At 40.7% G+C, this 18,013-nt stretch overlaps 1 protein-coding gene across 1 annotated transcript in view; it reads right to left on the bottom strand.

The window, feature by feature from the left end:
* SETD7 (SET domain containing (lysine methyltransferase) 7) overlaps positions 1 to 18,013 on the bottom strand; it is a 61,444-nt gene that overhangs the window by 27,981 nt on the left and 15,450 nt on the right. Inside the window, exons 2-3 of the mRNA XM_006887026.1 lie at positions 17,699 to 17,828; positions 3,872 to 4,073 (exon numbers count right to left, since the gene is read on the bottom strand). Coding sequence (XP_006887088.1) covers positions 3,872 to 4,073; positions 17,699 to 17,828 — 332 coding nt within the window. The remainder of the gene's footprint in view (positions 1 to 3,871; positions 4,074 to 17,698; positions 17,829 to 18,013) is intronic.

The raw sequence follows: 18,013 nt of genomic DNA, 5'->3' as shown, positions 1-18,013 counted from the left end.
GTTACAAATTGAAAACACACTGTAGCACTTCCACAGAAAGAGAAATAATTGGAAGAACTTTTCATGGATAGAAAGTACATTAGAAAACTATTTATTGCTCTTCCTCCTCCCCAAATTAATGCTTTATAACCCAGCACAAATGGGGAGTGTGCTTTCTGCAGGGTCTGCCTCTGGGTATCCAGAGCTGACTGAGCCAAAGCTCATTGGAGAAGGTATGCTTCTTATGTGCAGTAACTCATCTAAGCTGTCACTGTTAATTTGTAACTGGAGCCTATCTTTTCTCCAGTCTCACACCTTTTTCTTTAATTGCTTTAAACTTCTGATTTGAGAGGAAGTGAATTTAGATGTTGAGAATAATAAAACAGAAATAATTCTTTTACTCCCCAGACAGTAGTTATGAGTTTTTAATTAAAAACGTTACATCACAGCTCAATAGCAAATTTTTGAAAGCAATAAACTGTCCTTAAGAGTGCAGTTACAAGTACTGTAGGGAGAACCAATACTCTTCCCTCCTCTTGCTCCTGCTTTGGTCACAGGTCACACAAATGTCCTCATCTGCAACCCCTCCCTGTGGGAAAGTCATTGATTTGATTGGTAAGAGGCAGAAGCCAGCACTCACTGACATCCATTTCTCTAGTAGGTGGTGTTCACAGGATAAAGGCCACTGCTCCTTATGGCCTCATTTTCCATTCACCCTCTCCTGGGTCCTGTGAACAGGCAGTGCCCAACAGCTGAACCTATTCCCCTCTCCATTCCTGCCACCTCCCAGGCAAGCTTGACACCCAGGAAGGTCCTGTTCAACTGTGAAACCTGCAGCTTTCCAGCTGCTCTACCAACAGCTGGTCTATCTGTTCAGTTCAGACAGGAAGAGTAGGAAGCCCAGTTTGGCTGAGTCTACACCACATCTCCAGTATAACACTGCCATAATCAAAGGGACATGATTGATCTCTGACACTTATGCCAATTTCATTACAATTCAGATCTCAAGGGGCAGATAAGTGATTGAATGCTCTCAACTTGAGAGCAACCACAGACAAGAAAGCAAATTCCATAAAGAGCCAAGTGTAATGGTGGTTCAGTGGTACAGTTTTCCTCCTCTGCCAAACAGTAGGGCTGGGTTAGATTCCTGGCCCACGCATCGCAGTGTCCCCTTTTGTTGGAGCTCTGGTGGTATCATAGTCCATAGGAAGTTGCACTGTTGACACCAAAGTGGCATCTCTCTGGCAGTCTGGATCCACCAGGAAAAAAGATGGGCAATCTCCTCTCATGTCAGGTATCAGTGGGTTTCTGACTCAATGGCAATGAGTTTATTATTATTATTATTAATTTTTAATAACTTCTTCCTAAGATACTCTTGGTATACCAAGGAGCTCTGGTGGCCTAGTGGTAAGAAGCTAGGCTTCAATCCCAAAGGTACACAGTTCAAGGCCACCACTGTTGTCTTCAATATGGACTGAAGCTCAACATCAAGAAGACAAAGACTGGCAGTACCATGATGGATGGAGAAGAGATTGAGGTTGTTAATAATCTGAGGTTGCCAAGCTCACAGTCAATACTCTTGGCACCAGTAGTCAGGAAATTTAAAGATGAATTGCACTGGGGAAGTCTGCTGTCAGGGGCCTCTCCAAAGTACTAAAGAGCAATGTCAGTCTAGAAACTAAGGCTTGCCTGATTCAGGCCATGATCTTTGCAATTACTTGCTATGCATCAGAGAGCTGGACAATGACTAAGGATTACAGAAGAACTGATGCCTTTGAGTTGTGGTGCTGAAGAAGAGTATTGATCGTATCATGGACTGCCAGAACAAAGAGGTCTGTCCTGGAGAGGCAGAAACCAAGTTTCTCCTTGGAGGAAAGGATTTTGACACTCCTCACATACTCTGGGCATGTAGTCAGGAGGGGATCAGTCTTTGGAAAAGTACATCATGCTTGGAAGGGTGAGGGACAGCACAAAAGAGGAAAACCTCAGATGAAATGGATTGACTCGATAACTGGGGCAATGAAAGTCAGTCTTCCTAGACTAAGAAGTACTCTCACCCACTTCCTGTCTTTTTCCTTTCCTCCTTCTAGGTAGTAATTAAAATGATTTCTGATATCAGAGAACCTAAAAAGGATATGTAAATGTGTTAGTACTTTACTGAAATAAATATTTACAATGTTCTTTTCTCATATCCTATTCCTAGAGTAAGGAGCCCTGGGGACACAACAGGTAAGCTAGATGAAAGATCGATTTGAACCCACCCAGAGGCTCCTTGGGACAAAGACTTGGTAATTTGCTCCCATTAAGATTACAACCTACAAAACCTAATGGGGCCGTTGTACCCGATCACACGAGGTTATTGTAAGTGAAAAATCAACTCCATAATGACATTTCTAGAATACATTTATTTAGTTGGAGAAGAGTCAGAATTGACTCAACAACATTCAACAAATATCTTTATACATGCACTAGTTAACTTGTGTTTTAGAAATACTTTTCAACCCTAAGAGAGCTCTAGTGGCCTAGTTCATGAGGAGCTGTGCTGTTAACAAAAAGGCAGCTGACACAAATCCATAAGAGAAATACAGGCTGTAAACCTCCCGTGTGATTTACTGCCTCCAAAAAACCAGCTGAAGGATCAGCTGTGAGTTGCCTCTGATTTGATGGCCATGAGTTTGAGCTTTTGAGATTTCAACTCTAAGAAGATAACACTGAGAGAGAGAGAGAGAGAGAGAGAGAGAAGAAGATAACACACTGAGAGAGAGACAGACAGAGAGAGAGAGAAGAGAGAGAAACCATTTCTACCCAAAATAAAATCATAAATATTTTCTATGATCTGTTTTTCTGGGAACTCACGAACAACAGATGGAATATTTGAAATGCAAAGGAAAATTAGAGCATTAATTCTCAACCATGGCTTTGCCACATTTTTACTTTAATAACTTCAGCTATATTATGAAAAGCTATCAAATACTGAAAGCAAATTAATTTTAATCCCTTTAGTTTAAACAACATAATCCCCAAAGCAACTTAAAGCGTAGGGAATAGAACTGTAAAATCAAGTAACAATAGTGCAGTAACTACAAAAGATTTTGAAATTGCTAGATTGGTTTTTACATGTGGGAAACAGACTTAAATAGCAAACTTAACCATTCTACCACCCTTTAATTATACCAAGGAATTAAAAACAATATATCTTTTTCCTTTATCGATACAATAAAGTGAATTTGTTCTAATATGTTTATATATGTATAAGTATCTATATCTTCTTTTTACTCTTTTTTTTTATAATCACAACCACAATCAAGATCCAGAAATTCTAATAAAATTTAATAAGAAAAAAAAAAGATCCAGAAATTTCCATCACTCCAAAAAATTCCTCAAGGTCCCAGTATGTTTAGATTATGAGAAATTATTTGTTCCCAACAGTACTAAAAAACAATTAATAGTAGATACAGCTATAGCTATATATAAGAACTATCACCAAAGCCAATACCTAATGGAAGTGTTAGGTTATGCTTCAGTGGCTGGCTGCTGCTTTTGTGTGACTTCAGAATGTCACAGTTCAATTTCTAACATAGAGAACATATTTCACTCTTGAGTATTAAAAGTCAAAGCAGTGTCTTACATCCTGTCACTTTCTAAGAAAATAAAAAGTCATAAGGCTACAAAAAAACCCCAAACCCATTACTATTTAGTCAGACTGATTCCTAGCAACTTTGTAAGACAGGGTAGAACTGCCCCACAAATTTTCAAAGTTGTAAAACTTCATGGACGCAGACAAGTCACGTCTTTCTCCTGAGCAACAGCTGATAGATTTGAACTGCCAACCTACTGGTTAGCAGCCCAAGTGCTTAACCACAGAGCCACCAGGGTTCTTCATAAGGCTTACTAGGTAATATATCCAGCAAACGCCATGTCGAATATTATCTTTATATTGCCCTTTGAAGATCAGTCTCCCGTCCGTGTCATATTCCTGGGCCGGACCATTCAGCTCTCCATCTACATAGGTGCCTTGAAGAACTCCTCCGTCTTCGTAAGTATAAACTCCCTGGCCCTGTAGGGCATCGTCCACATAATACCCTTCCAGGGTGCTGTGAGGAAAAGGGAGAACAAAAGGGAATAGTTAGAACATGACTCAGTTCTTTGAAAGAAAGGGCTGCATCCAAGGAACATTATGGTCAGCTCTGTTTCCACCCGGCCCCACATTCCAGGCAGCCTCTCCAGGGCTCAACTCACTAGCAAATGCACTTCAGGGAGAGAAGCAGGGCTAGGAACTAGGAGCGCGGTTTGATTCCTAATCTCCTGGTTACTTACTAATAATTTTTCTTTGCTGAAGGAAGCAGGGAAGAATAAAGTCACAAGTAGAAACTGAGAGCACGTTTCATCTGTGTTTATTTCTGATGCTAGATGATGACCAGTGCAAAAATAGAAACAAATTCTGCTTTACTCTTCCCAACTATAGAGCATTCACGCCTAACTTTCCTCAAGAGTCTAGAATCCACTGGGAGGTTTCAGCAGTAAGGTGACCTATATGGTGGGTGGTCTCTCATCGTACAAATGTGCTTTAGACCATGTAATGTCTATGTATTTGTTTTAGTCATTAGAGTATTATTTATCAGGGTCAGCTAGAGTTATATGCCATCACTAGATCCTTTCCTCTTTGGCTTCAATGGAGATTTATTGTGTGCATGTGTGTATTAGTGAGAGACAGAGAGAAAATTTCATCCTGCTAATGACATTACTATGTCTGCAACAGTGGGCTCAAACTCAGTAATGATTCTGAGGACCGCACAGGACCAAGAAATGTTTTCTTCTGTTGTACACAGAGTTGCCGTGAGTTCATACTGACTCCACAGAACCTAACAACAAAAACAAATGTCATTACTGCCATGGGAAAGCTGGAGACCAGTAAACTGAAGCTGCTCTTGGAGTGTGGGGGTGATTCTCCAAGCTCCTCACTATCTTTCTCTTCTGGAAAACATACTTGGAGGAAGTCCAGCTACACTCTCTCAATGTGAGCCCCCCAAAGACCAAGAGGGAGTGAAACAAATGTAATTAAAAATTCCCTTCTGATCCTTAAATTGGGGATAAGACAAAGAACTAGTCTTTTAAATTTGAAATGCAAAATATTTAGGAACCGTTTCTTGTAACACATGCAGATAGCGCTCATTCATTAATTCAACCAGTAAACACAGGGTGCCTTCTAACTTGTGGGGGTTACACAAAGGCCGGAGAGAGCAGGGGGAATGAAACAAAGACCCCAACCCGACCCTTTGAGCTGACAGCCAAAGAGCGGAGCAGGACAGTCCCCATACGGGGTCTGTGAAGACCCAGGTGGCTGCATGTCACACTGCTTGCTCAGTCTTGACTTGTTTTAATGAATCTTGCCTTGTTTTAATGAATAGCTGAGAACAATCTGTAATTCTGAGGTGAAAAGCAGAGCCTAGTGATAGCCTCCTCCATTTGGAGATTGTAATTACACCACTTGTAACCTCCCAAGGAGATAAATAGTTCTCTTTCAGTTTTGTTTGTACTATCCATGACAAATAAGCTTACTAAATTAATGAAGAGAATAAAGTGCACGCTAGCACATAAATAATCAAAATTCGAAACCAGTCAGGTTGAAATTAATGAGAATCCACTGTCATAAGACTTCCACAATTAAAAGAAAAAGAACTACCTTGATGAAAGATAGCTAATCAGCAGGCATAATTATGCAATAGATAGTGTAAACACCACCCTCCCCTCTTCACCACCTCTCTTCATTTCTAGAATTTCTAGATAAAATCCAAGATGCCCAATTTCAGGTAAAGAATGAACAGGTTTTTTTAGTATAAGTATGCCCCAAATATTGAACAGAACATATGGTAGGTATTGCACTGATTCTGACTCACAGCAACCCTAGCTCAGCTGAAAACCTACAGGTCAGCTGTTCAAACCTCCCCAGCAGCCTCTCAGGCTGGGCAATCTTTACCTGTCAATTTGCTCTTGTAAAGATTACAGGCTAGAAAACCGTGTGGCTAGTTCTGCTGTCACATGAGGTTCCCATGAGAACGGAGCACTAAATTTTGTTGATGGTGGTGGTGCTTCTCTGAAATTCAAATTTAACTGGGCATCCTGGAGTTTTAGATGCTAAATCTGGCAACCCTATTGACTTTGGATTCTCAGCAGCATTTAGAACATTTTTATTGTATGAATTTGGGTGGAATTATACTCCAACAGACTAGTCTGCCAATATTTCTCAGTCTTAGGGTCAAATCTACAAATTATGGGTCTTGAGAATCAATTGAAAAAAATGGCATGGGCTTGCACATTCAATGCTTTGTCCCTCTCTCTCCTCCCAACAGAGCCCACATTTTCATTCTTCTATCAAAATACTAAGAATAAACAGTTTCCTTCTTGCCCAATAAATCCAAGAACACAAACACAAATTCTTAAGGCACTGGAAAGAAAAATTTAACAATGTTCTTTCAGCATCTGCTTGAAGACGCAGCTTAGCTTTCTTGGCAACTTTCTAGAGTAACTTGGATAGAAGTAGATGATAAAAAGAGTATGTTATATATATGAGCTGACTTCTCTGGAACAATAACCATGAAATGACTTTGACAGTCTCTGTCTCTTTAGGAACACAACAAAAGGTTCTAAGAGTGGAATCAAGGTGCTAGCTATCTGCCTTTCTAAGCTTCCCTTCCACAGGGGATTGCCAAGCAAAGGCTTGCAGGTTAAGTTTGACCTGCCGTTTATTTTTGCAATTAAGGTTTAATTGGAACACCCACCCAGTCCACTGCTATTGAGCCAATTCCGACTCATGGCAACACTCCATTGGGTCTCTGAGGCTGTAAATCTTTATAGGAGTAGACTGCCCAACTTCCTGCCTCGGAGCAGCTGGCGGAGTCTAGCTCCACAGCAGGGTTCACAGCCACAAGTGCCCTTTCATAACTATCTGTGGCTGTTTTCATACAGTGGCCCAGCTGAATAGCTGCCAAAGGGACCACACAGAGAGAGCCTGCAATGAATAAAACATCTACTACCTGACCCTTTATTAAACCAAGTTTGCTAATTCCTGCTGCAGTATCCTATGCTAATACGAGGCTACTTACTGCCCCAAGCACACCTCTACAGATCTTAGCTGTCTACGATTTCCTGGGGCTATATTCAGGAAACATACAACCTTGGGATACTAATGACATTTCCCAAGCCTCTATTTTCTTCCTATTGAAGAGAGAAATGATGTGGAAATTACTGATGTTGAAGTCAGGAACAAGTTAATATGTAGTCATATTTGAGAAGTAGCACACAGAAGGAGCTTTGTAAGCTACTGATGCTGAAAGTGAACACAATGTATTGAAGCCAATCTGCTCTTTACTGGCCTAAGGAAAGCCCATCCCCCACGTTTATCTGGGGTCTTTCTCCCCAAATCTATATCTCCCTCTGCAGTCAACCATCCCTACGACTCACTAGAGTCAAGTTATGCACCTTTACAGGGTACACCACACTCTTATTAATGTTAAGTTTACGAGTCCCATTTCTCTAACCTGATGGTAAGCCTTTTATAAGAAACGAATGGGCATTATTCACCCTTGTATCCCTCCCCTAACATATACACGGGAGATCTTCAACTGACCTTAAGCAAAACAATGGAAATGGAACCTAGCATTTTTTTTTACTTTGAGAGCAGAAAGTCATGCATATTCAAATACATGACATAGTCTTTCTTTTTAAAAAAATTAAAATTTATACTGGTTTATTTACAAAGTTTGTATATGTTGTTTTATGGCATAGTCTTTTTATTAGTTACCTATGCACAACAACATCAACAACAACGATGCATACAGTCTGTATATTCGGAGGGTTTCTTAAATTTGCTTCATAGCTTCCTGTGTAAACTGGAAGCCATAATAGGGTTGCTATACAATTTAATGGGTTAGTATATCAAGTGCATAGAACATAGTCTGTCTGGTACATAGTGATTACTTAAGTAAATGACAGCTGTTATTAAGCACGTACATTTATGTATAGGATGGTGTGCAAAGAGCAAATGAGGAAGATTAAACTGTCTGGAATAATTTTTAAGTAATCCAATTCAAAAGGATAGAAGGATAGGATAAATGTCTATGTTAAACAAGGCATTATGTTCATTATACCAACATATAAAAGCAAATCAAGAATTGCAAAGATGTACAAAGTAGAAAGTCCCTTTTTAATATCCTGGAAAATTCTTTAGTGTAGCTAAAAATTCCAAAAAGAATGTTTCCATTGTTTGACATTTCTGGCACCAGCATCTGAATTGAACATAAAATGTAGAAAAATTTAAAATGTCAGTGTTATCTGGAACAAGAGGTGCATAACCAAGTGGCCTGGGGGAGGCACAAGGAAAGGGGATGGAGGAAACTGTCCGACAGTGAATGAGTGAAAACCCAAGCTCTCTGTAAAGTTTTGTTAAAATCACATTTTTTTTAAAGTCAATGTTAATTCATTTCTGTACACGTAACCTATAGCCAGTGTCTTTGAGCCATTTTCTAATTTGTAGCAACCCTATAAGAAAATAGGTCTTCCTCATTGGGTGTCTAAGTCTATAGATCTTTATGGAAGCAACCACATCTTTCTTCCATCAGGTTAGCAGTTAGAAGTGCTTAACCACTGTGCCACCGGGGCTCCCTCTCTACACATACACAGAATATATATATATATCTGTTTTATTAAAGTTCTTGTACTTTGAATTAAATGTCTAGCAGTACATTAGATTTAAAAATTTCTTTTACAAAGAAACGGAAAAGTTTCATATTCTTTACCTAGGCTGATACATGGTTGTATTTAAATAAGAAGAAGACATCATTCTGGGAAAAGTGGAGGGTCAGAGAAGGAAAGGAAGACCATCAATAAAATGGACTGACACAGAAGAGACTGGCACAGTGGGCTTGAGCAGGGGGAAATCGTGAAGATGGTGCAGGATGTGGGCAAGGTTCCAATCTGTTGTTCAAAGGATCACTATGATTTGTATCTAATTTCATGCCATCTAACAACAAGAACAAAGTCAAATACTACCATATGTTTATTTAACAATTCCCCATAAAGTCTGAACACTCAAAGTTGTTCTCTGGACTTTTTCTTCATGGTTGGGAATCTAGAAAGTTCGAAGCCTCTACTCCAGTGGAGCAGGATTGAGTAGTGGTTTGTTCTGTTGCACGTAGAATTGTTATGTGTCTGACCCAAAGGCAACAACCAACCACCCAGCAATGACCAATGTTCTCTCTCGCATGCACTCTTTTCCTTTGGTCAGCAATATAAGAACTAAGAGGGAAAGTTAAAAGTGAATCATACTTTACCTTACATTCCCATAGCTTACCAAATTAAATTGTGACTCAGAATGAAAACATTGTTTTATGGATTTTCTCCTATGTTGTGTTGTTGTTGTTAAGTGCTGTCAAGTCGCAGGCGATTCATTGCAACCCTATGAATGAAAGTCCTGGACACCTCCTGTATAACTTTCGTCCTTTCTCCAGGTTCATAGGGTTTCCAGAGGCAAGCTATTGTGGAAGTGGATGCCACTCCTCCTTCCAAGCTTGTTTTAATTGGGAGCTTCACCAAACACTGTCCACCATGGGTAACCATTCTCGCATTTGACTCATCAGTGTCACAGTGTTCGGCTTATGGCAACTATGAGTTACCTCTGCACAGCAAGTGGACAAGCAAAGTTACACGACCTTTGTCATATTTTATATGACAATATATATTCTCTCTTAAAATACAAACTAAGAAAACCCTCTTGGAGAGGATGACACCAAGTTTCTCCTTGGAGGCAAAGATTTTGAAGCCCGTCTCAAATACTTTGGGCACATGGCCAGGAGAGACCAGTTGTTGGAGAAGGCCACCATGCTTGGAAGGGTGGAGGTACAGTGCAGGAGAGGTGGACTCTGGATGGGATGTGTTTATCCAGTAAGTGGGGCAATGGGCTTTGGTGTGTCAGAATCAGTGAGAATGGCTCAGGACAGGGCACATACCAACAACAGGAAGGAGGAAGCAGCAGCAGACACATATCTGGTGGAACTGTTTCCAGGCAAAAAACATCAACTTCCTTCAAGCTGTGATAAGCAAATAGAATAGAGCTCTCTAGTGTTCCCAGGTAATATACTGTGCTGGATCTCTTAAAAATTACTTTTTTTCCCTCATCTGTTAGATTAGAAGTGATATATGATTGAGTATTATGGTTAGCACAGGAATCCAGGATTAAGGTTGCATAGAGAAGTGTACTCGGGGTGGGGGGTGGGGGGAAGGGATGTGGGAATTGTATACTAATGAAGGAATTCTTTTCTTTCTTTTTTTTTTTTCTCTTCGGAGGGGGAAGCGAGCTGGTGGGGAGGGGTGGGCAGGGAGAAAACTGCGGCAATGAATGAATGGAAATCCAAAACCTCTGTGAAAAAAAAATAAATTAAAAAAAATTACTTTTTTCACCCCTTAGTAGAAAATGAATTGATTTGGAGGATCTGCACATTTTAAAAGTTTAAGAAAACTATGAAAATTTGGAAATGAATTAGGGGAATGAAGCTGCTCTCTAAAAACAAACCTTAAGAAGCTTCCTTAATCATTGGTTAATCAGTGACAAGCTAGCTATTGGTGGATAACATGTACACACTGCCGCTGAGACTTGGTCTTTGGGGTTTAGCAGCTGAACTCCCTATGAACTATGGCACCTGGGCTCCCTATTATCCACTTATCCTAATGGCAATACTACTACTAATAACAATAATAATCTTTTCCCACCTGAATATCTACTAGGTGTTCTACACTCTGTAATATCTTTGGAGGTTTTATCATTCCATTTTCACAACTACTTAGAGAAGCAGGTGTAGTTATCTCTTTAGAAATGAGAAAGCAGAAGCTTAGCTGCAGACTATCCAGAGCAGCACTCTCCTGAGCTAAGCTTCAGGAACACTTTTCCATCAACTTCACCAAACAAGTTGTTAAAAGCTCCCTCACAAGAAAGGAAGAGCATTTACCTCCAGGACTTCTTTGCACTTTTTCACAAGTACAGCTAGTGAGGGAGCCAAAGGAAAATTAAAGCACGGACGAAAGGCAGTCAGGATCTTAGTTGTATCTTTTTTCCTAGGTAGAAGATTGTAGAGACACTGAAAAGAGGGGTGGCTGCAGAATGGAATACCTCTTGGATTACATCTCAGCTCTAAAGCTTCCTAATTACCTCACGTTGGGCAGGTTAATTAACCACTGTGTACCTCAGTTTCTTTGTATGTAAAATTCAATTACAAAAACTACTTCACAGATTTTTATGAAGGTAAAAATATGACAATGTGTCCAGTGTTAAACAAATTGTAGATAAAGTTAGAAATTTCTTTTTCACTTCACTTCTTAAACCTCACTCTTCTTCCTTAATCAGAACTATTAGACTACAGATGGATCTACCTGCTGAGGCTGGTTCCAACAAAAGCTGAGTGAGTGTCAGGAACATAGAGGGACTTTTGCCTTGGTGAGAACGTCAGGAACAGAGGGACTTTTGCATTGGTGAGAGGCTGGGATACAGGACTTCATAAGTTTATTCCTGCTCTAATTTCTCAGAACATGACCAACCACTCCCTAAAAACTAAGCCCCAGAAATCCTACACGGCTTTGTCACCTGAGAAATGCTAGTTACATGTGCAAGCTCACTTGTTTTAGGTAATCTGTTCAGGAATATACTACAAGGAGTCTTTCTGGCTGGACGCATTAATGTGGCAAATGAACATCAGAGAATGATGTGCGATGAGAGAATAAGGTCTTGGTATATAAACCATACTTAGAAATCTAATTGGCATGTTAAAAAAAAGCATCAACAATATAACAAAATAAAACTAAATTAATTATCTCATCTCCACCTCATTATTGAACTAAACCCCTCATGGTTGTTTTTACAGCTCACATTCCCAAATCAGTCTGCACTGAAATTCCTTTATTATTACCATTCTAGAATTTATGGAAGTTCTACTGAATTATCTTTAGGTTCCTAAAGGTAATACTGAGTATGTAACATTGATTAAGGGAAAAGAATATAACCACATTTAATTTAATAACTATTCTGATTACTGTGATGGTTAATTTTACTTGGCTCATTGGCTGGCTAGCTATGGTTGGTCCCAGTCCTAGTTAGTCTAGCTGCTGGGAAGCAGTGTAGAGTATTGCAATACATGATGGAATCAACCTGCCATGATGATCTGATTTCATGTAATACAAGAAGTTTTATTCAGTTTATAGCCCGCCTCTAGACTACAAACAGATAGAACTTTTATTTTCTCTTCATTCTTCACTCTTGCCATCCACTCTCTCTCTGCTAACTGAAAGGTTGGAGCTTTGAACTCATCAGGTGTTTGATAGGAAAAAGATGGGGCCGTGTGCTTTTGTAAAGATTTACAGCTTTGGGGACCCTATTGGCAGTCCTAATCTGTCCAGTAGGGTTGTTATGAGCTAGAATCAACTTGATGGTTTGGTTTTAGGTACATATACATAGGTTGTTGAACTGATGCATAGCTGACCCTCCAGTGGGTTTTCAGAGGCAGTTAAGTGCACTGGAGGAGACTGCCCATCTTGCTCCAGGAGAACAGCTGGTGTAATTTGAACTGTGTGCCCTCAGGATCAGAGTGCAGCTTCTTACCACTAGGCCACCAGAGCTCCCCAAGTCCCTGATGAATACACATTTATGTGGATATATATTACTGGCTTTGTTTCTCTAGAATCTCTGATGGCCTGGTGGGTAAGGAGTTATGCGGCCAAGCCAAAGACAAGCAGTTCGAATCTACCAGCTCCTCCACACTAGAAAGATGGACAGTTTCCTCCCAAGTGATTTACAATCTCTGAAAACTCCATGGAGGGTCAGCCATGGACTGGTTCCAACTCCACAAGGTAGAGGTATTTTGCAGTTTCTTTAAAGAATCTTTACAAAGAAAGATTTTCCTAACATTCCACAAAGTCAGCAAATCTACTTGTTTCAGACAGATTTCAGAGCCACATTGACCAAATATCCTTTCTTCTCAAAAAAAAATACCTGTGTCTTAAGCAGAACAGTAGAATGAGTTCACTCTAGTACAACTTCCTGTGAGAACTTGTATTTCCACACCCTGTTGTTGTTATGTGTTGTCATCTACACTTCATAGAAATTCTATGACCAATAGCTCTGAACCCTGCCCTATCCTGAGCTAATCTCAGTCTGTATGTTGTTGTTGTCAATGTTATGTGCCATTGAGTCACTTTTGACTCATAGCAACCCTATTTAAAATAGCCCTGAAACCTGCTCTATCCTGTACCAACCTTATTGTCTCTGACACACCTCCCCTCATTACCCCAGTCACTGAATCAATCCAGCTCATCGAGGGTCTTCCTCTCCTGGACTGTCCCTCCACCCTTCCAAGCATGATGTCCCTCTCCAAGGACTGGTCCCTCCTTGCAACATGCCTAGAGTATGTCAGAAGAAGCTTCAGAATCCTTAAATCCAAGGAGAAGCCTGTTTGCACCCTTCCAGGAGGCAGTCCATGGTATATTCAATATTCTTCTCTAGCACCAGAACTCAAAGGCATCGATTCTCCTTTTATCATGCCCAATCATTGTCTAGCTTTCTGATGCATAACAAAGTACTTGCAAAGACTATGGCCTAGATCAGGCACAGCACAACACAATTTCAAGTTATCCTGAACATTTTGAAGTTATGGAGGCTGAATAAATCTCTCAAACATTGACCCTACAATGATATTAAAACAGCAGTTTAGCTTAACTAGTAAACAATGTCTGTTTGAGTAATATGTCCTTTTAAGATCGACCTAAATGGGGTCAATCTGACAATAATAACTTAAAAGATTAGACAGCAACCATAGGAATCAGTGAGTTTATGTCAACAGAGGAAGAACAACTCACAAAAAGGAGGGTGAGACAGGTTGTAGAACTCAAAGAATGTAATCTATGTCACTGAATTGCACAGGTAGAGACTTGAATTTGTATGTTTTTGCTATGTATGCTCTAAAACTGTTTTGTTTTAAGAAGTCTGTCAGAGATATTTTTGGCTTAAGGTTTAAATATCATTGTAGGGTCAATGTTTGAGAGATTTATTCAGCCTCCATAACTTCAAAACGTTCAGGATAACTTGAAATTGTGTTGTGCTGTGCCTGATCCAGGCCATAGTCTTTGCAATTACTTGCTATGCATCAGAAAGCTAGACAATGACTGGGCATGATAAAAGGAAAAGTGATGCCTTTGAGTTCTGGTGGTAGAGAAGAATACTGAAGATTGCACTGGAGCGTAGAGAAGCCAAAGCACAAGGAAGAATTCAAGATACTAAAGAGCTGAACAGAAGATTGTAAAAGGCAATACGGGATGACAATGAAATGTGTAAGGAGCTAGAGTCGGAAAACCAAAAGGGCTGAACTCGTTCAGCATTTCTTAAGCTCAAGGAACTGAAGAACAAATTCAAACCTCGAGTTGCTATAATCAAGAATGCTTTAGGTAGAATATTAAATGATCCCGGAAGTATTAAAAGAAGATGGAAGGAATATACTGAGTCATTGTATCAAAAGGAATTGGTAGATACAGAAGAATTTAATGAAATAACATTTGAGCAAGAGCCTATGGTGATGAAGGAAGAAGTTCAAGCTGCTTTGAAGGAAACAGCAAAAAATAAGGCCCCAGGAATAGATGGTATACCAATTAACGTATTTCAGCTAACAGATGCTGCCCTGGATGTGCTCACCAAGTTTTGCCAAGATATCTGGAAAACAACTGACTGGAAGAGATCCATATTTGTTCCCATTCCAAAGAAGGGTGACCCAACAGGGTGTGGAAACTACAGAACAATATCATTGATTTCACATGTAGCAAGATTCTACTGAAGATTATCCAAAAACGACTGGAACAGCACATCAGCAGAGAACTGTCAGAAATCCAGGCTGGGTTCAGAAGAGGCCGTGGTACTAGGGATATTGTAGCTGATGTTAGATGGATCTTAGCTGAAAGTAGGAAATGCCAGAAGAATGTCTATCTGTGTTTCATTGATTATGCAAAGGCATTTGACTGTGTGGATCATAATAAACTGTGGCTGACTCTGAGAAGAATGGGAATCCCAGAACATTTAATCTTGCTAATGCAAAATGTATACTTGGACCAAGAGGCAGTCATCAGAACAGAGCAGGGTAACAATGCATGGTTCAAAATTGGGAAGGGTGTATGCCAGGGATGTGTCCTATCTCCATACCTTTTCAACATGTATGCAGAGCAGATTATCCGGGAGGCTGGGCTCTATGAGGAGAAGTGTGGCGTCAGGATTGGTGGAAGATCTATTAACAATCTGCATTATGTAGATGACACAACTCTGCTTGCTGAAACTGAGGAGGACCTTATGTACTTGCTGTGAAGGGTCAAGGACTGCAGCCTTCAGTATGGACTGAGGCTCAATGTCAAGAAGACAAAGATTCTCACCACTGGACCAATTGGCAGTGTCAGGATGGATGGTGAAGAGACTGAGATTGTTCACAGCTTCAGTTTGCTCGGCTCCATGGTCAACACTCTTGGCACCAGCAGCCAGGATATTGCTATGGGAAAGTCTGCTGTTAGGGACCCCTCTAAAGTACTCAAGAGCAACGGTGTGTCTCTGGAGACTAAGGTGTGTCTGATACAGGCCATGGTCTTTGCAATCACTTATTATCCATCAGAGAGTTGGACAGTGACTAGGGAGGATAGAAGGAGAACTGATGCCTTTGAGCTGTGGTGCTGGAGAAGAGTACTGAATATACCATGGACTGCCAAGAAAACAAACAGATTCATCCTGGAGAGGGTTCAACCTGGCTACTCCTTGGAGGCAAAGATTCTGGGGCTTTGTCTGATATACTTTGGACATGTTGTAAGGAGGGGTCCTTGGAGAGGGACATCATGCTTGGGAGGGTGGAGGGACAGCGCAGGAGGGCAAGACCCTCTATGAGATGGATTGATTCAGTGACTGGGGTAATTGGGATGGGTGTGTCAGAGACAGTGCGATTGGCACAGGATAGAGCAGGGTTTAGGGTTGTTATACATAGGGTTGCTATGAGTTGCAAGCGACTTGACGACACATAACAACAGCAACATGTTCTAAAAAACAACTACAAAAAAGAAATTATTTTAAAAAATAAAAATAATTAAAAAAAAATTCTGTGGATGAGTTTTCAATTGCTTTCCTACTTCTGCTCCTCTTCCTGAGATCAGATAATTGCAAGCAATTGCTAACATCTTTATAAAAAACCCACTCTACTTACCAATAAGGGATACCAGGTCACATGACAGTCCCTTCCCCTGCAAACGTGCTTCAGATGTTGGCAAAGGCATTTCCTTTCCCAACGAATTCCAAGGTTTAGGTAGCTCCCACAGAACCAAATAATGTGCTTTAGCTAAGCTCATTTTTGTATGACCCACTAAACATATCTGAATATAGGTGGCCTTTCCCATGGTTCAGAATTCCTCCCAAAGTTTGAGAAACCCAAGTGATAACTCTTTTCTTCTGAAATTGATGTGGTTGCAAAGTCCTTGATAGAAACTTGGGCCAGTGCACATCCATCTATTCTCAAAAGAGAAAAGTGCTACAGTCAACCTTAAGAAAAGGAAGATTCTCACCACTGGGCCAAATGGCAGCATCGTGATAGATGGAGAAGAGACTGAGATTGTTAACAATCAGCTTGCTTGGTTCCACAATCAATATGCTTTATGCCAGTTGTCAGGAAATCAAGAGATAAAGTGTGTTGGGGAAATCTGCTGTCAGGGACCTCTCCAGAGTGCTGAAGAACAAGGATGTTAGCCTAGAGACTAAGGTGTACCTGATCCAGGCCATGGGCTTTGTAATTACTTGTTATGCATCAGAGAGCTGGACAATGACCAAGCATGACAGAAAAATGGATACCTTTGAGTTGTGGCGCTGGAGAAGAGTATTGAACATTCTATGGACTGTTAAGAGAACAGGTCTATGTGGGAGAGGGTGACACCAGGCTTATCCTTGGAGGCAAGGATTTTGAAACTCTGCCTCACATACTTTGGGCACGTAGCCAGGAGGGACAAGTGTTTGGAGCATAATATGCTAACAAGGGTGGAGGGACAATGTAGGAGAGGAAGACCTCAGATAAGATGGATTGATACAATAACTGCAGTAATGAGGGTAGGTGTGTCAGACATAGTGAGAATGGTTCAGGATAGTGTAGGGTTCAGAGCTATTGTGCATAGAGTCACTTATGAGTCGTAGTTGACTCAATGGCACATAACAACAAACAACAATATATAAAAGGGGAAAATAGAATAAAAGACCCCTGTTAATGCTATGACCTGCTCTTGGGGTGAGCCCCTCACTTATGGTGCTCCGTGCACAGCAGAATGAAATGCTATCTGGGTTTGTGCCAGCCCTAACACTAGCTGTGATTGGACTACTGTGATACCCAATGCTTTCAGGTTCAGTATCACAGCAACACACAGTCTCCGCTGACAGACAGTGACCGTGCTGGAGGTGCTGGGCTTTGAACCTCAGTTTTCAATGGAAACCAAGAATTCTGCTGCTGGAGCACCAAAATCAAGCAAAACAAAACAAAATGAAAGATCTATTTTAAACCATTTTAAAATACCGTAAAATATTTAAATCACAGGTAGAACGTGGAAAAACACACAGCACTAAGGTATGTACAAAGACCAGCTACCCCAAAGACAAATATTTTTAAAAACTGTTGAATGCTACCTGCCATCAAAGAAGAAGAACTTCCCCCGTCCGTTCTTTTCTCCGTGAACAAAGTTCCCCTCAAATCTATCTGTGGAGGAGTAGGTGACGGTGCAGAACCCGTGCGGTAATCCATCATCGTCCAGGTGCCCTGGAGAAGGGAAACCACAGGCAGACCTTAATATCGTCAGGGCTCCCCACTGACAGGACACAGAGAGATGCTTCCCGAAGACCCCCTGAGCAGCCAGGCACTTCCCGGGGCATGCATCCAGCTGTGAGCACACCTGGCCTGCACCAGGAGGTTCAACTGGGCAGTTATGGACAGATACTTTGTAA

This window comes from Elephantulus edwardii, unplaced genomic scaffold, assembly GCF_000299155.1.
Source record: "Elephantulus edwardii isolate Elephantulus edwardi_28Jun2011 unplaced genomic scaffold, EleEdw1.0 scaffold00053, whole genome shotgun sequence".
Lineage (NCBI taxonomy): Eukaryota > Metazoa > Chordata > Mammalia > Macroscelidea > Macroscelididae > Elephantulus > Elephantulus edwardii.
This window is presented reverse-complemented; position numbering and strand designations above follow the sequence as displayed.